The sequence below is a fragment of the Pseudopipra pipra genome, chromosome 1 (assembly GCF_036250125.1).
Source record: "Pseudopipra pipra isolate bDixPip1 chromosome 1, bDixPip1.hap1, whole genome shotgun sequence".
NCBI classification, from domain to species: Eukaryota; Metazoa; Chordata; class Aves; order Passeriformes; family Pipridae; genus Pseudopipra; species Pseudopipra pipra.
The window spans coordinates 135,578,137-135,601,753 of record NC_087549.1 but is presented as its reverse complement, the minus strand read 5'-3'; the positions used below and the strand labels follow the sequence as shown (position 1 = coordinate 135,601,753).

Below are 23,617 nucleotides of genomic sequence, written 5' to 3'. Positions count from 1 at the left end.
GTCATAAGCCCCAGCTTTGTCTTTTGATAACTGATTTTTAAGTGATATTATCTCTGTTTAGCTGGGGTTGGTGGGAGATGGTATAAAAGTTGATTATCAGTACTGTCAGATATCTAGACTTATTATGCACTCAGAATAAGCTAATAATCCAAGCTTGTTTATAGACAGGAACAAAAAGAAAGCAAAGTGGACACCACATGCAAAAGCTGGTAGCACCAGTCTGCACTGTTTTGCTATTAAATTTAACTGAGTTACAACATCGCTTAAGGTGATGTTTCTGCAAGTGTGTATGCAGGCTCATCTGGACATACATATGTGCATGTGAAATGCACAGAGTGATCATTTCTCTATTACTCTATTTAAAAGTTGAGTTTTTAAAGATGGATTTCCACTAAGAGATGCTTTAGTGATGTTTTGTTTCATTCCATCAGGAGTCTCCTTCCTAGGATAAAAATCAAATTTTACATCCATAGCTAGAATGCCTAAAACTAAATTAAAATTGCTTTAAATTAATAGCAAACTTAAAATTAAACTCTGAGATTCTTCACTGTCACTCTTTTTACTCACTTCATCTTTTAGTGACTCAAGTAATTGTTTGTGTGGAAGATAAAACAAATGCCTTTTCCACAGTGCAGAGCATATGGTTTCATGAACGACAAATCTACACAGATAGAAGTTTCACATTGATTATAGCTTTTACTGAATAATAAATGTGTTTTTAAAGCTTTATGTATGCCATCAATTCTACTGTACTTCCCACCAAATAAAGCAAACATCTTGGTAAGTATGGCTGCCAAAATAACACCAAAAAAGTGCATCTCTATTTTGCCCTGAACTATTTCGCTTTAAAGAAAAACGAAGAAACGCCCAAAATGATGTTTCAGTTTGCACTTAATGAAACATTTTATTTGAACAGGTCATTAGACTTCAGTTTCAGGGATCTCTAGAGATATCAAAAAAAAAACAAAAGAAAAAAAGGAAATTTTAAAAAAATCCTGACTCTACACAATTCATGGTGGACTTCTTACTTTTTCTATTGATGTTATTTCACTTTGCACAACTATGTAGTAGAAAAGGGACTGGAATGACATGGCCCACCTGTCTGGGAAAGGTGTCTTAAACATTAAACTATGCTCCATGACACAGAGTGCTTCAATACTTTCTAAAAGTTGAAACAGCATCAGGAGAAGAGATTGAGATTTGAGTCCAAAGCCCTAACACCATTCTTCAGTAATCTAGGTTATTTTCAAGATACTTTAAAATTTCAGACTAGCTATATAAACCAGGAAGTAACTTTACAGGCTACAATGCAATGAAGAGGCTGTGCAAAAATCTAAAAATCTGTTAAGAGAGATTTGCAACCCTTTACAAATACCTACAAAATGTAACAAAACAAAACAAAAAAAAAAGCTTCAAAGCAAGCAAAGTCTCTTTTGCTTTACAATTTTTATACACAAATAAACAATCTACAGTATAATGACTCCTATGCTTTGGAGAAGCTAAGTTCTTTTCAGTTGCCTTTCTTGGTTTGTGAAAGTTTGTGCAAGTCACACATACAGATGAGTTCAATGTGCAGACAGCTGCACTTAAATTATTTTCCTGAATGTCTTCTACATTTCTTGCACCTCAAAAACATAGGTGGTTGGAATTAAAAAAAAAAAAAAAAAAAAAGGAAAAAATCCAAAATAACTGAATTATACCTTGAAATGAACCCAGACTGCCATAAAAGGCCCTTTCATACTTCGAAGAGCAACTAATAATCAAAACAAAACATTTGCAATTGTCAGTTATGTGCAAAAAATGTGTCACTTTTTAACATATGAAATTTATTTTGATGTCCTATAGCAGAGTTCATACATATTTTTCAGTCTCATTATTCTTCCCCAAAGCTCCTCAGGTTTGGACTCAGTCACGAGTAGGTGGAAGAATGCATCCATTTTGCTTACAGTGTAGCACTTGAACCACAGGCTACAAAATTTTCTGTCAAACTTTTATGCCATGCAACAGTGTGGAGCTATTGGTGAATTTCTTCTGGTCTTCTCTGATGTTATCAGCTTATTTCAAATGCTGTTTTACAAACATAAGTAAAGATTTGTCAGATCTTAATGTGGGTGTGTTTGGGTTTTCTTTTAAGCCAGTTTTTTTGATGGACATTGCATTACATTACAATGACAGGCTTCGAACTGCACGAAAGAAACAGTTTGGCAACGTCCCCACAAACATACTATTAAGGGCAGTTCTGTAAGCTCCTTGTAGTCTATCTACATTACAAAGTATGAGACAAATTCTGAATGTAGGCATGGATTTGCCTAACTCAAGAGTCCAAATTGCCTCATAATATTCAGTAGTTAAATATTTTCAATATCACCGCAATGCAATAAACAAGACAGAGAAAGTAAATTGCATTTTATCTAGCAAATAGTATCTCAGTACTCCAAGAACTTGCAGAAAAATGTCATTTTGAAAAAGCAATCGAATGAGTGAGTACTAAAGTTCGACCACTGTATTGACAGAAATTCAAAGCTGCCCAACAAACTCTGAAGACAGGAACATTAAAAGTAAATAACAATTGAGGGAAAAAAAATCCATAGTTTACATCTTACCGCTTCGTATTCCTCACTGCCAAAAAGGTACATAGTTGCACCTTCGCAGCCTGACACTAGTTGCCCAGAGCGCCCAAACGCCTGAAGTCAGATCTTCCACTGCATGCTCAGCCCCAGTGTCCCAGCCGGGCAGACTTCCCAGCGACGGCACAGCTTTCCCACGCTTGGGCTGCTCCTGGAGCGCTGCTGCTCTCGGGCATGAACTCCGAGTCTCTGCTGCGGGGCCGCGGGGCCGGCGGGATGAAAAAGTGCTCGGGGAGCCAAACTCTCCGGACGGCGGCTGCGGCAGCCCCCGAGCCCGTCCGGAGCCGTGCGGGGCGGGAGCCCCAGCCGGGTCGGTGCGGGGCAGCCCCAGCCGGGCGGTGCGGGCAGCGGGAGGCGACAGCGCCGCGTTCCGGCCCTGCCCCGCCTCGCACGGCGCCGCCCAAATTGTCTTCGGGGAAACGCGTGGCTGGGAAAACGCGAGTGGGGCCCGCGGAGCCGTGGCTGGAGGTGGAGAGCCCGAGCGTACCGCGGGAGCAGCGCCTCGGGAGCGGCCGCTCGGTGTGTTCATCACCGAGAAGCTGAGGGGGAGGATGCTGCGGCCGGAGCGCTGGGGGCGAGCCAGCAGCACTGGGTGAACCGAGGGGTCACACTCTGGATCACCTAAACCTACCCCTCGCTCCTTTGAGAGTCCTGCAGAAACCCATGGAGCTATTTCACTATCTCTTAAAAAAAAAAAAAAAAAAAAAAAAAAGAAATTCTCTCTCTCTTAAAAAAACAAAACAAAAACAACAACAATAACAACAAAAACAGCCCAGGATTCTTTCCTGTTTCTATGTTTCACTCACTTCATTTTCCTTCTGCTGATTAGTACCAGACTGCTCTGTAAGCGAGACACGATGCAATTTTATCTCTGGAGCACAATGGCACTCAGGTAACAGAAAGTTATACCCGCTACATCCAGTGCACGGGAAGCAGATCCAGCATGCAATACCACACCGTGACAGAAGAATTCAAGACCCTGCCTCGCTCCTGGACAACTTCTAGTCCAGGCAGAGCAGGCAGGAAAGAGTAAAAGCAGCCAAAGAGCAGAATAAAACACTTAACACTAAAAGACTTCAGAGACTAATTCACCAACAGCATTCCCAAACTAATATTAAAATGGGGCTTAAAAATAAATCCCATTAAAAATGTTTTAGGACAGCACAAAGTAATCCAGGATGAAGAAATAGTGTCCTCTGGGAAAGTCTGTTCTTTACAACTCAGGAAAAGGCCACCAGCTGGCACCCAGTAACATGACCCCACTCAGAACTGCTTTAAAACAGCACTAGGAAACCCATCCCCTCTCAGCTCAGTCCTCTCAATTCCTTATAGTTCATACTGCTGCTAGCACTATATCCCATAATCAGAATTATACATAAACCCTAGGAAAAAAATACAGAATATGTAATGTCTTAAGAGGAAATGTGTGGGTGTATGCTTGCCCATTTATATCTAAAATCGAGTTAATATAACATACACATCTCATGACAAGATACACACAGAGCACTGAAAACCAGTTTGTGCTCCTCAATTTCCTTCTCTTCCACATAAGCAAGAGAAGAAGACCTCTTTCCTAACAATAGCACTAAATGAAGCAGTTCAACTACATTGTAAACATCCTCCCTGTTCCTTCTCCTGCCTCATCCGCTGCTTATTTTAAATAGACTTTGTCTTGACTACCTCAATTTCTTTGCATGAGTTAGTGGGATATTCTTCTCTCAATCTGCCTTCTCTGTCAAAACAGACCTTTAGTCCTCTGTTGACTATATGTGATGTGACTCATGACTCTGGATTTTTCAAGTTCTTGTATGTATTCACAAGCTGAGTTAAAACCAAGAAAATGGTTGGAAAGGGCAAATTAGAAATCAGAAGACACTAATTTTATTTCCAACCATATGTTTACAAAATAGCATCAGTTTATCTGTCAGCCAAACCGGTCACTTCACATTATATCAACTGCAAATTACTCTTCAAACAAATAATACCATAACATTGTATTCCCAGAAATTAAATAAAACATGCACAACTCCTGTATGGCAGGAAATATCAGACATCAGACACCACTAGTGGAATGTAATAGTCACTTGCCCAAGTTTGTTGTCCATATTGATGCTGAACAAGTGTGGTCACATATACTTATTAGCTGTAATATAATTGCCTCAGCTTTACTGCACAGTGTTTTTAGCATGAAACCACACCTGTCAATACTAGGCAAAGCCAGTGTCATCACACATTACTTTGTTTGTCAGATACAGCTCTTATAAACAACTGAATTTTGGGTGCTCCCTTTTGGATATGGCTCTCCTAATCAAATCTGGAGAAAAAAAAATCAGCAGGAATGTTACAAGTGCTCCTACCATCAAAAGTAAGGAAAGCATATTCCTTTCTATGTATGAAAATTATTATGATTTTATTTTTTTTTATTAATTTTATCAGCTTCTCTACTTTGGGCACAAATAAGAAATCAAGGGAGGATTGCAGTTTGCAAACACTCAACAGAGACTTAGGGCATTATTCAGGCTGTCACCATAAGTGACTTTCATGTCACAAGTAATTCTCACTACAGACAGTACAAGCAGCCAGAGTCTGGCAGCTGGGACAGTAAATAAGCTGAATTGCTCATTGCTCTGTTGAATTGAAACATCATGACAGGTAGCAAAGTCTGTCTCAGGGCTCCACAAAGCAAATCTGTATATAGCTTTTATGATTCAAGAGTTAAAAGTCTGCAAAAATGCCACTCCTGTTGAGGGTGTTTAAACTTAGCATAGCACTGCTGGATGACCTCTGCTCCACTCCCAGCTAAGTGATAGCAGTGGGTTTTTGCTGTGCAGCCTTCTGCTGGTGTCTTAGTGTGACATGGGACTGGCCAGCATAGGGCGGACAGTGTCTAGCCAGTGCTGACCCTTGCAGACCAGAATCCCATGATCCACACAGAAAGAGTGAGCACAAAAGTGGAAATTAGAGAGGTTGGAAAAAGGAATTTGGCAATGATGGGGCTGGAGATGTGGTGGAATGAGAGTACAGAACAAAGAAGAAAGCAGTGTGACTCTGTGACCCACAGAGTCTAAAAGACAGGCCAGAAGACAGGAACTAGGATTAGGCAAGAAAAGCATTCATGGCAGGTAGGGAGCACAATAGGATTTGAAAAGACCTTCACAGAGACAGCTGGCTACCTGACTAGCCTAAAGCTAGGTGGTAACCAGGGAAGAGGGGAATGGTGAGGACCAGGGCAGAAATGCTGAAGTGGGGTGTCTGGGTAGAACTGGTTGATCTAGCAAATATGGGCTATTGGAAAACCTGTAAATTGGAGACTTCAGGAAGAGACAAAGTTGCTATGCTATTTTTAGTATAGCAACAGAACTGGGATAAAGGCAGAAAGTGTCAAAACCGCAGCAAATGGTCTAAAAAATGGAAGGCAGAAACAATGCTAAGGGTGAAATTGCTCCTCTCCACCACTGGTACTTTTCAGCAGGACATGTTCTCTATGACAGAGAGCTACACAGGTACCCAAACCCAACTTGATGAAGAGTAGCCCTTAAGGAGCAGCATTCAGAGTAAAGAAAAATAAACTACTATGACTGTGAGAGTCAAGATTATAGTCTCAAATGATGAAGTAAATCACAACAATAAAATAAGTAACTTATTCAGCTTTCTACTGTATGCAAGCACTTTTAGAGCAGCTCTTACTCATCTGTAGAAGCAAGGACAGCAATAGCAATCCTAATCATCTGTTAACAGAGCCAAGCAGGTACAAATGCATGAGTCAATATGTGTGGACTTTGTTTTCTCTGATTGCTTCCCTAAATTTTGTTCCCTTTATAAAAATCTATTAAGGTATATAGCATCTGGTAGGAGGGGAGTAAAGAAGACAGCCAGGCTCTTCTCAGTGACTCCTAAGGAAAAGGCAAAAAGCAACGAGTACTGTCTGAAATATAGAAAAATCCATTTGAACATAGGTATTTTTTTGGTGGTGGTGGTGGTGTTTGTTTTGTTGAATCTTTTGTACTGTGAGGGTGACTGAGTACTGACACAGATTGCCCAGGGAGGTTGAGGAGTCTCCATCCCTGGAGATATTCAAAAGCTGATCACAGTCCTGGGTAACCAGCTCTAGGTGGCCTTGCTCTTAGCAGGTGACTGGACTAGCTCCAGAGGTTCCTTTTACTTCAATCAGTCTGTGAACCTGTAACAAATTCATATAAAAATATCTGATTCACATTGATATTGTAGCGGTTCTATCCCTCCATTTCAATATTCCAAGATTCAGCATAACGACTTTTCAAACTGTCAAAGAGAATAGGATTTAACTCTGGTATTTAAACTCTGACCTATGTCTTTTAAGCATAGCTATGAACTGTCTACAGTATAAATAGCTTTGTATATCATAGTACTTTAACTTAGTGCCTTTGGGAAAACAACAGAAAAAACTGCTGACATGGTTGTCAAGGTTAATAGACTAAACAGACCTTTCTTGATAAACAAGAATCTTTCAACTTGCATCCAACAGTAACAACATTTTTTTCTTCAGGAACTCTAATGGAAAGCAATTGACTCTCTCTTACCTAATTCAGATTCAAACCCAAATCCCAGTGAAGAATATCAACAGCTTGTAACTCTCTTACACAGCTAGCAACAAGAATTGTCTCTTGTAAACACGACAGTTTCATTTTAAAGGAATTTTGGCAATGCTGCTATTTTCATTTTTCATTTACCTCTGGCAAAAAATCTCTGTAACTTGTCCCCTCTCACATATGGGATGAAAGAGCAAAAGCTATTTCAGTTTAATAACCCTCCATCCAAACTATCCCATCCCACACCAGCACCTAATAATTTCTTAACAAGGTTACTTATATGGGAAAATTATGATTAGCAAACAATTTTTCAGTTTTTATATGAATTTTAGCTCTTCGATTGATTTTCTCTCATGGTGGTCATTCTGACTCTGGGCAACACACTTGCAGCAGCATGAACTGTGGTTTGCTTACACCTCCAGGAGGGTGGCTGCCTGAAAGTGCTACAGGATGGATCTGAAGCCCAGGACACCTTGTTCCTCTGGATGTCAGCACATTTAGAAGAATCCATCTTTTCCAGTTCTTCTCGTTGTTGTAACTCCCTGAATGCAGTGTGGTGGTAACCACAGTGTCTTGGCAGTTAAGAGCAACTGGGAAATAAGACTCCATGTTCTAAGAAACATTCAAGTATTTTATGAAAATGACAGGGCTGTCTCAGCACAGGAGAATGAAAACATGTTAACCCAAAAGAGTTAACAGCTTGATCATAACACCATGCTCATATACTTTCATAACCTGTTACGTAATTAAGAGTTTCTGAGACTCCTTCTAAACACCCTATTTGTTTGCTGGGGGTATGAAAGGAGAAGGATGGCAGGGCCAGGACACAATCTGAACCTCTTCCTTCTTTTGAATGACACCTTTCTTTCTTTTTAAAGCATCCCTTAAAAAATAGCATGGTTTGGCTCAAGTTAAAGAGGGGGTTTTTTGTTTGTTTTCATTTTTGTATCAGCAGAAGTGTTGGGCAACATCCCAGAACACGATGCAGATTCCAAATGATCAGGGTGCATTTGCAGCAGACTTTATATTTCTTTTCTGAATGTATGCATTTTACATCCAACCATAAAATCAAAGTCCATCTCCTTCCATAAAATTCCATACATCCTGTAGAATGCTTATAATTCTCCCTTATAGATGGTGTACATCTGAAAGAGGATTGTTAAGTAAGATTTTTTTTTGTGAGATTTATTTAGGTATATAAAAAACCAGTGTGAACTAATTCAAGATGCACTAATGAAACACTTCCTTCAGATTAATGCCACATCTTAAATCTCAAAAACAAGCTTAAAATGAATGAATAATAAAATAAAATCTGAAAGTATGCCCATGGAACTATTGGAATGCTATGTAAATTTTATTTTTAAACACTGAAGTCGCTTATCATTTGCAGATTGTTATTGGTTATTATGGTTACCATTCTCTAACACAATCCAATCTGCCTGCAGTTTTCTATTTCAGGATACAGCAGTGATAACATTAACAGCAGACTTAGCTTCTCAACTTGCAAACATACATACATTAGGGGCACATGCTATCTCCTGCTGCACTGAAAGATAACGTAAGTATGTTCTCACAGTGTCACAGAAATAACAAACCGCTGTTCTCCTTGCAGTTACATATTAAAAGATCTAACCCAACTCACAATGAGTGTCAGAAACTTAGCAAAGGTTTGATATCATTTGTATTACAGATACATAATACCAATACTTGTTGTATTATGAATCCTCTGCATCACTTGGATATTGGAGAGGTGCTATAAATGCTATAAAGTTGGAAGGTCTGCTCACAGGTGATTGTTCCCATGTGTGGGCAAGACTTTTTATTTTTATTTTTTACATGTGATGTAGAGTCATGTTGAACATTGCTGCAGTGAAACACAGAGAATAGGGATATAAACAGAAAGAACAATTCAAGCATTCAACATGCTGTTGCTGGTCTAGGATGGTCACAGAAGTCACCTGCAGCCAAATGTTCTGCCAAACACTTCTGAAATAGCTTCTGAAACAGTAAATTCTGTCAGAGCTTTAAGTGGTTGGAAAAAAATGTCTTCAAAAACCATATTTAAGAGAAATAATATTTTGAGTACTAAAACAGAGAGAATGTTCATTTTGCTACACTTCTTAATTGCAAGAAGGGAAATGAATATGCTTTTGAGCATAGAATATCAATAACAGAACCATTCTTCAAAGAGAACACTAAGATCTTGAAATAAAACATATAAGCCTCACACAACCCTGTAAAAACGGCCTGTCCTGGCTATTTTTCCTTAAAACATACAGCTTTCCACTGAAAAGTTACTAATTTATAGTGTCACCACTACATCCTGCTGCACTGAACGCAACATCAAACAAACAGTGGGTTTTAACCTCAGTGAAAGTCTCTTAACTCTCACACTCAGCATATGTCTGCTTTTGGGGGCACTGAAATGTTTCAAGTGCCACGAGCAGCTCCATGAGCACCAGATGCTGATCCCCCAGAGCTGCAGACTGAGAAGTAACGTTGGCTTGTAGCTGCGTACAGGAGCTACCACAAACTACCACAGATATTAACCACCTCTGGCCACATCCACATCCTGAAAACTGTGCTACAGTTACAAGTTGTCCTCTGGGTATTATTGTTGTGCAATTCCCATACTCAGGACATTAAATTAGTAACTAATAGTTCATAGAGGAGATGTCTGAGCCCCTGGTCCTTTAAAATGTTTTTGTTTTTTAAAATGTCCAACCATATCTCAGAATTGCATTTATAGAAGGGCTTGTAAAACTTGAGCAATCAAAACCTCCAAATTCTGTTCTCATTTCAGAAACTAAAATGCACCTAACCAGGAGAGCCATAACAACAGGCCACAGCAGGCATTTTAGCTTACTTTGCTTTTGTTTATTCATTTTTGGCACAAGCCATCATTCCAAAATTCCATCAATTTAAATTATTGGTTATCACCAAATGTTGTGGTTTCTTTGGCCTCATCACTTCTTCAAATCTCAGTTCCCATTTCTCATTTTTACTGTGTTTGAAACCTCTGGTGTTTCTGATGGTCACAGTTTTTCAATCCTATTAATTAATTATGTTTAATTTTTGGTGTATACTGGCTTGTACAATTTAACAAACTCCAGTGAAATGAGTTCTGGTGAAATGTGAAATCTGGAAAACTTGTCTCTGCAGAAAGGAGTATCTATCACTTGAGACCCACTTCAGAGTTCAAAATAGGAATAAAGTGGAATTTAGGCAGCATATGTGCTGTTGTAATGGCTCTCTCATCTATGAGACTGGGCGTCACCCTGGCACAGCAGAAACGTACCTCAGTTTGATGAGCAGGAAGCCAGATGTGTAACCCTGGTAGTAACTCTCAGGGTCTTGCGGTGAAAAGAGTATATCAACATATCAGCTAAGTGGGGGCAGTAGTTTGAGATGTAATGGATGAAAAAAGTACTGTAAGTTGTTCCTTACAGAGAACTAATGCAGCATGTTACAACAACATCTTCGGAACTGCCCTGAAGAGATGCAGCATGAAGGTAAGGTACTTTTAGTCAATCTTCCTTGTCCACTCAAATTAACAGAATCTTGTTAGCAGAGAGTAAGAAGGTGAACACTTAGGGCAAGGTGAAAAGGTCTTCCTCTTCCACACTGAAAGGACACATTTTTTCCCAGTTATAATCTAGATTGGTGTAAAAATGTGATCTTGCAATTACATTTTTCTGTTTGGCACATTTTTTTTACCCTTCTCTTGCTACAATTCATAATCAGTGCTTATAAAAAGAATGCTCCAAACATCCTGGTTCCCTTGTGCTGACAGTGCTGACAGCTCATGCATCAAAGCAAAGAGCAATCCTTCCAACTGCATTTCTGTGTGAGGCTTGCCTTCTCTGTCCGACACCACAGGACTCTGATACTCCAAAAAAGGCACTCAGGTATTTTCTACATCCTAGTTAAGAGTTTTAAAGGTGAACCTGTTCCTATGATACAGCAGTCATACTCTACTAACTTTTTAGGTACAAACCTATGATAAATAATGAGTTGGATGAGAATTTCTGAAGTCACAGAGGAACTCCTCCTAAGTACAAAAAACTTACTAGGCAGTTGATTTAAAATGAGGAAAAAAGGCAATATTACAAGAATTCTAATCAAATCTGTAATTGTTGATCTTAATATGGTAGTGACCTATAAGAAGACAGTATTTTTAATTCCAAGCTGCAAGAATTTCTCCTCTCCTAAATTCATACAATTCATACAATTTGTATATCGTGCTGTACATGACATGAATGGAATAATGGATTTACAGTAAACCAGCATCAATGCAGAAAGTTCTTTTTAAAATTTAATAAGGAAATTATTGTCTCAAGTGGTTTAGTTCCAGCACCTTAAGCTTTTCCTAAAATAAAATATTTCCCCCATTACAATGGTAGTTGCTTTTTTTATGTCTATACAAATACTAATGAAGCAGGGAGATCCATGTGAAATCACAGCAATAGAACCTGATCACATTTTCTTGACAGAAAACACTCAGCTAGAAAATATCATGATATTTTGGGAACTCACTGATTTACTTTGAATTTTGCAGTAAGTTACCAAAGTTTGAAAGCGACTTTTCTAGCATCCCACCATAGCAGCAGGTATTGAAACTATTATATAATCAAGCATTAACCTATTTCTTACATACCAAAGTGACCCCATTCCCAAGACAAACAGGAAATATTGCTGAAAAATTGCTGAAATAAAATATTTTATTTTAAAAATTCAAACATTACTTTTTCTAATGCCTCATATATATATTCGTTTGCAAGTTTCTAGAGAACAGATACTGAAGAAATTACTCTTTCAAATAACACTATGGTTAGAAAATACTTGTTTCATTGTTAGCTTATAAAAAGAACATTATCATTTTATAAAAATGATAAAGTAGATGTGAATGTGACATGAAAAGAAATAACCAGAATCTTTCAAATAAATATCAGTCACTGAATATTGCTCATAGAATCATAGAATATTTTGTGTTGGAAGGGACCCTTAAAGGTGTTTTGGTCCAAACCCCATCTGTAAGGTTTTTAATAAGAGGGAAAACTGTAAAGCCTAAGAACATCTTGGTCAGAGAGATTTTCAGGGAAACTCTATCTTGATGAACTGGGACACTGAATTGTGTACTAACAAGACAATTCTGCGCAGGAATTGCACAGAAATAATAATACATACTTGACTGAGAACTTTGTCAAACTAAGAAGACACTAAGTTACAATTATTGCAACTGTAAGACAGTCTTTCTACAGGCATTCTTTGATCAGCACGAGCCTAATCAAAGAGAAATTTAGCTTTTAAATCTAGAATTGCTACCAGAGCTTTAAAATGGTATTTTTTTCTAGTAATTATATTCCATTAATACCATTAATTAACAAGCTAAAATTTTTTAAGGGACAAATATTATAAATTGTCAATCTGACGGCATCCTTTCAGCAGCCTCAAAATGTTCAGGAAAAAATAGATGCTTATATCCACTAAAATACTGCAAAATGCAATGTATCATTAATGAGCTGCAGAAAAACAAGTTGTTTTGTGACAGCAGAAGAAATGGAGCTTGGGTTCCCACACACACCTCCACGGTACCTTCAGCTCTTTCTCATTTTCCCTACACACCACATGTTCTGTACCCTCAGCTCCCCTCCCCTCTCCAAACTTCTCTTCCCTTTCCATGAGCTGCTGGTTGAACAAGAGGCAATGTTCATTTCAGCTATTCCAGAGTAAAAGTCGTGCTCCTTGGCTGGCTGGATGCTATCTTTTGGATGCCAGAGGAGTCCAGAGTGTCTTACGTCTCCGATGCAGGCATGTTGAGAAAATGCCTTTAACAACTCTGTCCATCCCCCAAGGTCTGTTATAGTCACTCAGCACTTCTGAGACCTCTGCAAGGCTGATTTAAATTGGCCATTGGATTGAAGTTCCTGAGAAGCACAACTAACAGATGGAAAGTGGGATTGCATAAATCTTGTCTTAGGAAATAAACCTAAAAAATCAGAGCTGTTATACAAAGACTGTCCATACACTTTAATACTCAGCAGCTTGTTTAAATATAAGATGATGGCATGAGCTGCAATGTAAACATTTAATCTGTCAGTCAGAAGATTTCCAAATTATCATTGTCACAGAACAGTGGTTGCTGTTATTAAGCAGTTACAAGTATGGTATAAACCATAGGCTCTTGTGCAGTGTACATGCAGTACCAGTGGCGCATAAAAATTTGTAAACAAATGCTGAACTTATAATGAAGGACTTAAGGTTATATATTCATAGGTAATTAGACAACCTGTTTTCAAAATTCTGATCTCTCCTGTATTTTGGTCCATAGCAAAAAAATAATTAAAAAATATTGAAATAAAGCATCCTAGTTTAACAGCCTATAAAATGGATATCTGACTGCAATTGAAGTTTCAAGGCACTTTACCACCCCTCCTTTTACACCCTTTTTTTGCTGCATTTGCACACCATGGATTCTGGGAAGTAAATAGCAGAATTAGCCTTTTCAATTTCATGAATTCCTAGGTTTGTTCACTGCAACTTGAAAACAGAATGAAAAATAGCAGCAGCAAATATATATTTCACTGATGGTAAAAACATAAATTCAGGTAAATTTGGGTAAATTGGAAAAAGGCAGGGTGCCACTTCTCTGCATAGAGGGTGAGGTAAGGACAAAATGACAGTCTCAGGAGACTGTAGAGAATTACTGTGCCTGATGTGCTTACACTTTCTGGCAGTTACCAAAGTTTCCATATTGAAGAATTTTTATGTTACAATGACTGTGTTGGTGGTGAAAACATATCAGTGGTTATGCAATAAATATTGTTTTATTTCATTCAACTATAACATTCTGTATTAACTTGAATACATCAGGGGTCAATCTGCTACAAGGGACATCCTGAAATTTGGCAATTCAGAAAAATGTATCAATGGCCAATTATGCAATTTGTATCCACTTTTGATGCAACAATTGTCATTAAAAGACTATCATCAATAATCAATTTACTTAATTATTCTTGCTAAGAAATATGAAAGTTCTCAAGCTATATCTCTTTTTTAATCTTCGCAATTACTTTCCTCAAAGACATTTAAAAAATTCATTTTTTCAATTAGATAATGTCTGAGGACTAATACTGCCAAAAAAAAAAGCTAATTTGCAAGTAGGTTTTCCATAAAATGCTTCTGAACAAGAAGTGACTACAGCCAAAATTCACATTAGCAAAGCTAAATGGTCTTTCCCTCATGACACAGCTAGAGGCTAGGATAAAAACTGAGGAAACATGAAAAGAATGGTCATCAACTATCACTTTGAAAAAAGCTTTGACCAAATGTTGACATATCCATGCAACATACATGGTTGAATCCCTTTTATTCCTTGCCACCTGTGTTTCACTTCACCTATTCCTCTTTGTTGCTGCTTCTCAGTTCACAAGGGCTGTACATCCACAGCACCACCCGCTGTGATCCCCTTACCCTGCCAAACAGTAACTTCTTCCTCCATCTAACAGGACCTCTGTGATCATGCTAAATAGAACTTGGAGTTCTTCGTGATGTGCTAGGAGGGAAAAGCTTCATTTTACTCTATAGCCCAGATAAATCAAACTCACCTTTTCCTTGATGACATTATTTGACAACCAGTAGACAGAAAGATGAAAATGTTGCATGGACACGTAGACATTATTTGTGCTAAGTTATAACATTAGGTTGCTTCTCTTTAGGAAAACAGTATTTTCCAATTTGAGTTTTTTTTTCATTTTACAAATTTTTTCCAAGGAAAAAAAAATTATGCTCCAATTTTTCCCCATTTAAGTTGTATTGGAGTTGTCAGAGAACCCTAAAACATAATTATTCATCAGAACTTTTAATAATTGCTTGTATATAAATTAAAACATAAAGACTTAAGCTTTCAACTGTAGTAATTAGATAAGAAAAGACTAAAGGTTATAGCTATGGTTGAACTCAGTGATCTCAAGGGTCTTTTCCAACCTAAATGGTTCTGTGATTCTATTAGTAGCTGATTTCTACTGTTCTGAACATCCATGCTGCAAACACGTTCAGTGGAGTTGTAGATAGTATTTGTACACTTTCCTACTTCATGGCATACTTCCTGTAAGACTCGCCATTGCGTTATTGCCCCCACAAACACATGAGCACATTATAATTGGAGTAAAAAGAAGTTGTCCATAAAGAAAAGTTGTCCATAAAATGAGAACAGAATGGATGTTAGCAATAACTACTTAGCTTCCTATGTGGCGATCCCTAAATAATCCAGGAATAAGAATGATCCAAATCTGATTTCCTGCTAGAAAAAAGCTCTGGAGCAGCTGTTACACAAGACAATGCCTCTGAATTTTCTCAGAATAACCCTGGAAAGCTACTGTCATGTCTATGGTACACTTCTTTTACTGCAACTTTATTCAAATCTCTCATAAATGTTATAGAAAGCAGCAAGCTTAAGTGAAACATTTGACTTTAAATTACGTTTATGTTAATTTTATTTTAATCCCCTTCCTTAGTTTTACAGTGCAAAAAGAAAACAAAGCACATCCATTAGAACTTTAAAAATAGTATTTGTCATTTATTTATATTTTATTTCACAAGCACAGTTTTTGTGGGATATCTGCTGCTATAAGTCTATGGCCCCAGGATACCTGTACCTGGTCAAATGCTGCAAAAAAAAAAAACTTCTGAGTGTGTTCCAACATAACCCAAACAAAAATAGTAAAGTATAATGTTTGTGTCTGTAAAGAGAATGTACTTCAAGCTACTGCCAGCAGAGAGTCCCATTGCACTCATATTGAGGAGAAAATAATTTAGCACAATCCCCAAAATCACGGAACAAACAGCAAGCTACTTCATTTTGACTACATTAATAGGGTTATAGAGAGAAGCTCTCAGCAACAGCCACTTGCAAGTGCTTTCCCTCCCCATCAACTAATTTTTTTTTCACTTTTTCAACATTATAAGTCAAGTTAGTATGTTTTAAAAAAGTATAGTTTGGACTTCCATAAAAAGGCCGACACACTTCTCAACAACATTTCAGCTTGCTAGATGAGAACAAAGTGAAACAGTTTAACTGTAATTAAGTTAACTTGCAAGCCAGCCTCTACATCACATTGTAAAATTAAAGGGCTCCCGAGCATCTGGCCTGCACTCCTTCCGCATATGCTTACCCCAGGAGTAATGTGCTTAGTTTGAGGAGACATCAGGCGTCTGTCAAGCATGTCAGCCTCACTCCAAGCAGGCCAGCCCTTCCAGCAACAGCGACACTTCTTGCAGGATCAAAACCTCCAAAGCAAAGCAGTGCACCAGCGAAAACTTCAGCAACTCAGCCTGCATTAACCATTATTTAAAATACTTGTCCAGCTAAGGCCTGGTTTACAGGGCCCAGCTTTTGTCTGTATGGAGCAAGACTGATGGCGATTTCTCTCAGCTGTTGATCTGATTCAATCCCTATGTTAGGTTACAGCTCAGCAGAGAGCCCGTCACCATCAATTACCAAGGAGGAGTGGGAGGGCTCGGTGCTCACGGTGACGTCAGGCGCTGTAGGAACGAAGCCTGCACACTTGCTGGAGTAACCTAACATTTTATTAATCTCAGATGCATGCCTTGCAGCATGCATGGCCCCCTGTTAACTTACAACTGGGTATGCAGCCAGAAACAAGTCCTGGGGAAGCACCTGAACATAAACACTGTATAATCGATTGATTGATGCTTGTGGATACAGATCTTTTTTTTCTTCTCCCCCACTCCCAGAGATATTTTGCACTGGAATTTCAAGCTGTAAATCTCAATTTAAGTAGGAAATTTTCCCTGTAAAAGGAAAGTTCTGGTTGACTATAATTAAGATAGAAGATCTAGTATGGTAGAAGATACATGTAAATGAACCTTAATCATGATTCTTTATATAAAACACCATCCTAAAAAAGCCTCATTAGACATATCAGCATGGCAATATTTCAGTGCATTCGCCGGTCCACTGAAATCGTCAGGAAAACTCACATGCATAGTATTATTGGCCCTAATGAGTTTAAGAATTTGCAAGATTAAGGTCAAGACTTAAAATAAGAGCATAGGTTAGATGTGAATAATAAGAAGGAAAGATATATGTTTGTATTGGTCTGAGGGTTCTGAGTGTAATGAAGAGGAGAAAGCAGCAGGCAGCACAACAGGCAAGGAATGGTACAAACAGAGAAACAGTTCCAGAGAAGATGCTTTCTGCCTCTGTTACCACTGTTACCTCTCATACCACTGAGGTAATGAATGCTGCGACAATGACTCCTCAGAGTAGCAACAAGCACAAACATTCTTTTGGCTCCAGCTGCTCAGTGAGCTAGGCAATCTTCTCCTCTGCCTACATCTTCAGACTGGTCTTTAATAGGCATGCGAGACAAGCAAAGCCCCATAAAGTCCAACCAGTCCAAACCGTGGTCCATGAGAGCTGAAAACACTGCCTGTTTTCAAAGGCCAAACTCTTAACACTGACTTTGTGAGTAGACTCTGTAAAGTCAACAGGACTTGGAGAGGGAAAGGCAGATCCTACCTACATGTCTCACAATAAGAATAAAAACAGGCCTTTTTTTTTTTTTCTTTTAAACAGAAACTTCAAACTGGCTTCCATTTATATTAACTGGCTTCCAGACATATTTTCACACAACCACTTTTAGGGTGTACCAAGATTGATCAATATAAAGTTAACATCTTAAAATGTAATTTCTTATTTATACTATCAGCATACCACATTGTTAACAATTCTAATTCACTGAAACAAGAAGTGACTTTTGTTTAATACCTGATCAGATGATTGTTTGTTTGCTGTGTTTTTCCTGATTTTTTTTTTTTCTTTTTAGGGGAGTATGGGAATGCAGGATTGTTGAAATTTTATCACTGTTTCAGAATTCAGTATTCATATTATGTCCAGTTTGGATGCTAAATAAGTAGAAACCTTGCCTTTCTTTCTCATTAAAGAGACATTTCTATTTACCTGAAATAGATTCAGCAAAGAAAAATACACAGAACATTGACAACCTCTTGCATAAGGCACTTCTAAGGATGGATTATTAAACTCAAAATGTTGAAACAACTACCAGTTTCCGAGGAAGCAAACAGTAAACTTCAGCAAATACAATTTTAGAAGGCTGTGAGAAAAATAGTGATTTCTGATGCAACACTGTATTAATAATGTCGGCGGTTTTACAGTTAAGTTACTGAGCTAGCTCTTTGGCAAAATTATTATCCTTAAAAAGTTTAACACATGTTGTGGGACACAAATACCTTAGGGCAAATCAGAACTACTCTGAAGAATACACAATCACAGTCCCAGCTGGAATATTGCAATTAGGACAGGGCAGCTCCCATTCCAGAGGCTTATTTTCTACCCTTTGGCAGAATTTACAGAATACTGAAACTAAGCTTGTAAGACCATGCTGTCATCATGGCAAATTTTGGTATCACAATATTGAAATAAAGAACCTTGTAGTAGAAAACACAGTAATAAGGTGATTTAAACTGTGGAAACAACAACAGAAAAATTCACCGGTACCAATCATAAAGTTTCCAAATTTCCCTAAATCTTCTATCCATAGAATAATAGAAATCACCTCTTTTTCTTCTGTTTTTTGTTTGTTTGGTTTGGTTTGTTTAAATTTTTTAACTTCTGAGCAGACAGTCATGGAATTAGTATACAGTAGGTGCTAGATGACTTCTGTCTATTTTTGCCCAACAGGGTGAATCATCACCTAAGAAGTACCAGATCTGTTAAAAGCTGCCTGCTGTGTATCCTGACAAATTAGGGTATCTTAGAACAAAAGTAAGTGACCTTCACCCCCTTACAGAAAAATATAACATCTTTACTAAAAGAACAGAACACAATTAATCCAATTATTACTATTGTAATTCATTCTTTAATCCTGTATAGCTTTAATGGAGAAGCAGCCTTTAAATCTAATATTCTGTATTTACAAAATGATTTCATCAGAAGCCTCAAATCATTTTAAACACAACTTTATGAAATTTTACTATGTTTGGACTATAAATGCCATTAAGAACATCAGAAAACAGAAGTACTGATTAACTAAATGCTTAGTAACATACTAATAGAGGCTTGCTTGTGAATGTTTAAGTTTTTTTGGTTTTGTCTCTTTGTCTAACAAAGCAAGATATCTGCACTCTGCCTCTTTCCATCCCAAGTTAAGCATGGATGTCAGTCTATAAAAGTTCTTATTGGCAAACCAGATCAAAAATGAGTAGTTAGAGATCACACAGTCAATAACTCAGAAGCTGATAAAATCTTAAGACATATGAGTAATTTTTCTCATCACCAAGTTATTGTGCATCAGCTGATCCATATGTGGACATGTGGGCATGCTTAGCATATGGCAAACAAATTAAGGCAATTTATTGTAATTCTGCCTCATTATGAATTATGTTATCTGACATTTTCTGATGGATTTATGCATGAACAGGTAATGCATGGCAACTTGTAAATCTACATGTCTAAATCTAATACATATATATATACAGGAAAATTATTCTATTTCTTATTTCTTACCCATTTTAAAGGCAGATAATGCGTTTGTTTTTCTTCAGTTATCTCAGATATCACATTTGTTTTTATTCAGTCACCAAGTATCTCATCAATCTTACAAAATATTTCAAAACATAACTTCATGTTTCTGAGATGGCTCAGTCAAACCTTTAGGTATCCAAGTATCCCATACAAAGATCTCAGATTGTGGATTAACTACAATCTAAGCTGTTCCCTTTTCCTATTTGAATATTTATCCCTTTGGCATAAATATTTGTCATATATTACCAGCTCTTCTCATCTAGTAAGATTCAGCTTCAGAAGAGTTTGTTTTCCCCTTTTAGAAGACCTGAAGTCTTTCCAAAAGATATCAAGGTACTAAAATCCCTTATTTATTTATCATGGCAAGACAGTAGAAGACTGCATATGCCTACGCAAAGTTGATATATATGAATTTTGACATCTAAAAAATTTTTGTTGAGAAGACAGATGATAAATTAGTCAAAGATCACAGAGAGTCAACAATTCAGTAGCAAACAAACCATATTCAGATTTTCTAAATTTTTGCAACACCTGTCCACAAAAAACACGCAAAACCACCCAAGTCCTGTCAGCAGGAGTTCACTCAGTCCCCTAGTTCATGTCAAAGTCCATGAAAGTTTCTCAGGTTCATCCTCCCCTCTCAGATCTCTACCAAAGGGCCAGTTCACTTTCTGCTGTGCCCACTGACACAGCAGAGCCCCAGCTGAGATGCTGAGAGAGCATCTGGCTAATACTTCTAGCAAAAGACAACAGCCCAGTTGCTCACCCAGCACACTGGGAGCTGAGCTGTAGGATTGCTGATCACTTTCCAAGTACACTCTGTCCAGTTTGAGTAAATAACAGTTTTTCTCTCCATTGCCAATGAAAAATCAACTATTTTTCATTGTAAGTGGGAGAGGACTCCAGATGAAAAATTTGTCCCAGAATGAAGGAGAAAATTCTGTAATCCGTAAATATTTCAAAATAGGTTTGAAGGTTTGAAACATTTGAAATAGGTTTGAAGGTTTGAGTGTTCAAAGCAGCAGTGTTATTGGTTATAACAGACACGGAAGAGTTAGATGGGTGTTTTTTAACAAGGGCAAGATGACATTATTAGATACCTACTGTGAGAAAAAAAGTTCACAGCTGTGTTTTACAGCTGAAATGCACAATAAGAGTGCCTGGCTTACCAAGAACTGCACTTTGATATTTCTCACTTTTGACCAGCTAGCTTGAAGAAATTGTCTTGCAAACTGTTTCTCCTGAGACCATCAGTTGCATTCAAGAGTGAATTGCTGCATCTTCATGGATGCTGATCTTCCTGGCTTCAAGTAAACACTGCTTTGCCAAAAATCAATTTAATGGAAAATGTGGAATTCCACCAGTCTAAGTAACTCCCATTTTTACATGACAATACCTTACTGCAAGATCCACAAAGTAGGATCAGTGTCCAACAGTACTTCAAGGTTAGGTGTTAGTTAGGCAAGCAGGATTCACAGAGCACCTACAGTTTGGTTTAAATTTCTGCAGAGAAGGAACTTCAGCACTGGATGAAATTTTAAGTTACGTTTACAGGAGTCTGATTGCAACACATAAAAGACAAACATCCCATAAAACAGTTAAACTTAAATTTTAAAAAAATTAACACTACTGCTGGGAGCAGTAGTGTTGGTCCTCTCCACTCTTGCCCCCAGCTATGGTACCTCCATCAGGCCCTTTCCTCCCCTCTGCTGGCCCCAGCACTTGTTAGATCCCTCCAGGAGGACAGTGACATACCTGGCTTAGTAGGAAACTACTTGTTTGTTTTGTGTTTTTGTTTTTTTTTTCAGGGTCAGTAAGATGAAATAGTTAAAGGAAACAAAAGCAGTGGAAAGGATGCTGGTAGCAGTGGAGCAACAAGCCTAGATCACAGCAAAACCTTACGAGATAACCTATCAAGGGCCTAACCCCCTTTGTGAGCTTTATTTCTATTTTGTAATGCATAGCAATAGCTCTGCGATTTAATACTGTATTAGTTTAAAAGCAGAAAAGACACCTACTTCACAATAACTGTCTCATATTCAAAATACTAATAATTTACCACCCCCACAAAAATGCTTAAGTAAACAGGAAAAATGATGGCTTTTAAAATACATACAACTGGGCTAATGTTTAAACGAAGGCTTTTTTTTTTAATTAAAGATAGTTCATGCCACATTTTTCCCATTCAAAGTACAAATTTAACTCCATCCACAGTGAATAAGGCACACCCCTTCATCCATATATTTTGATTTTATGCTTACAATAGTTACAGACAATGTTAGCTTACTGCAATCTCCTTCAATGTTAATTCTTTTGAAAATGTTCTTATTGGCGTGATCTGAAGCCCACAAGGCTCTCTTCATTTGGCTTTAGATTAGGCCCTTACATAACTGCAACATCTGGGGCCCATTTCAACTATACAAGTTCCAGCAGACACAATTTCTGGGTGTATAAATTAATTTCTGTTTAACAGGCACCTGTAATTTGGAAAAATTAATACATATTCTCCAAAAAAATGATGAAATAAATACTGCAATTCTGTATGACATACACCCCCCCGCTATTCCAGTGTAGGTTTTTTTATGTTCTGTGCTTTGCAAATTAACAACTGTCTCTGAACAGAGGATAAAAACAACAGCAGACCATTATTACCACTTCTGGAAATACTGGAAGGAAGAAGGTCCAGGGTCATTACTCTTCTCCTACGTTATTTTTATGCAAAGTATACAAAGTATTACATATCCCTTGTAAATTCTAGATTAGTCTGTGATCTTAAGCAGGAGCCAGCAAAGCAATCTAATATTGAAGTACAAAAGACACATCACACCATGGCAGAGCCCACATGGAGCAATTGTTAATATGTAAGTGAATGCATATTTGTTTATGTGCAACTTCACAGTGAAGTTTGGAAGAGATTGTTATCAAATAGTGAAAACTCCTCACACAGTAGCCCTTAAGATATGTGTAATGTAGAAGTATGAGCTCTTATAATCTACTTTCTTCTTAAGCATAATTTTGCTCCAGTGAAGAACAATTTCTTGTTAAATTGCTTTTTTTTCGTACCGATAATAAAAAAATCACACAAGGATATCTATATCCATCCTTGTAATTGCACAAGCAATAAAATATTAACAGGATTATCACTAAATCCTTGTGAAGCACTCATTATTACTACTATAGAAAAAAGCCTTGCTGAAATAAATAGATAAGCCACAACTACTACCCAGTAAGGTCCACTGATTTACAGGGAATCAGAGAACGGTCTTCAGATTAAAGCCGCAGAGATTATATCAAAAATAGGTCAGTACAACAGAACTAAAAATATGCTATTTTAAAATTATTTTCTCAGCTCTTATCAATGCAATAAGAGTGGATTATTTACACTCATCTATTTATTTCATGTTCCCAATTTATCACAGAATACTACAGCCTACAAATATCTGAGATTATCTTTCCATATTGATAGAAATTATAGTTTATTAGGCTGATAATGCAGTATTTTCAGTGATCCTTCGCAAACAATAGTAGGGTCTCCACCCCTGAATCTAAAAGGCACTGGGCTTTGCAATTCACAGTTCAAGACTACTTATCTGGATTAGGAAAGCAATTACTTGCCAATTAAGACACATAATTATGCTAAAGAAAACAATGTAACACAGCAAAAAGAACGCTAACTTACTCTTTTTAATAGTAACAAACACTGGAGGGGTTTTTTTTCGTGTAAGCAGGGAAAGAATGATAAGAAACACAGTCATACCAAGTTTAAACTACAATATATTACTCACAGAACCTACTTTGACAGAAGACTAGACTGCAAAATAAAGCAATTAAGCATTTGGTCAATGTTAATTTTA

At 37.6% G+C, this 23,617-nt stretch overlaps 1 protein-coding gene across 10 annotated transcripts in view; it reads right to left on the bottom strand.

The window, feature by feature from the left end:
* The window catches only part of CACNB2 (calcium voltage-gated channel auxiliary subunit beta 2), a 254,156-nt gene that overhangs the window by 112,903 nt on the left and 117,636 nt on the right, over window positions 1-23,617 (bottom strand). The window contains exon 1 of one of the 10 annotated variants that reach the window (XM_064634756.1): window positions 16,369-16,434. The exons of 8 other annotated variants lie outside the window; for them this stretch is intronic. In XM_064634756.1, the coding sequence (XP_064490826.1) occupies window positions 16,369-16,419 (51 nt within the window). In that variant the 5' untranslated portion in view covers window positions 16,420-16,434. Of the gene's footprint in view, window positions 1-2,603; window positions 2,879-16,368; window positions 16,435-23,617 lie in introns of those variants that run through there. One more of the 10 variants, XM_064634785.1, reaches the window with a different exon arrangement.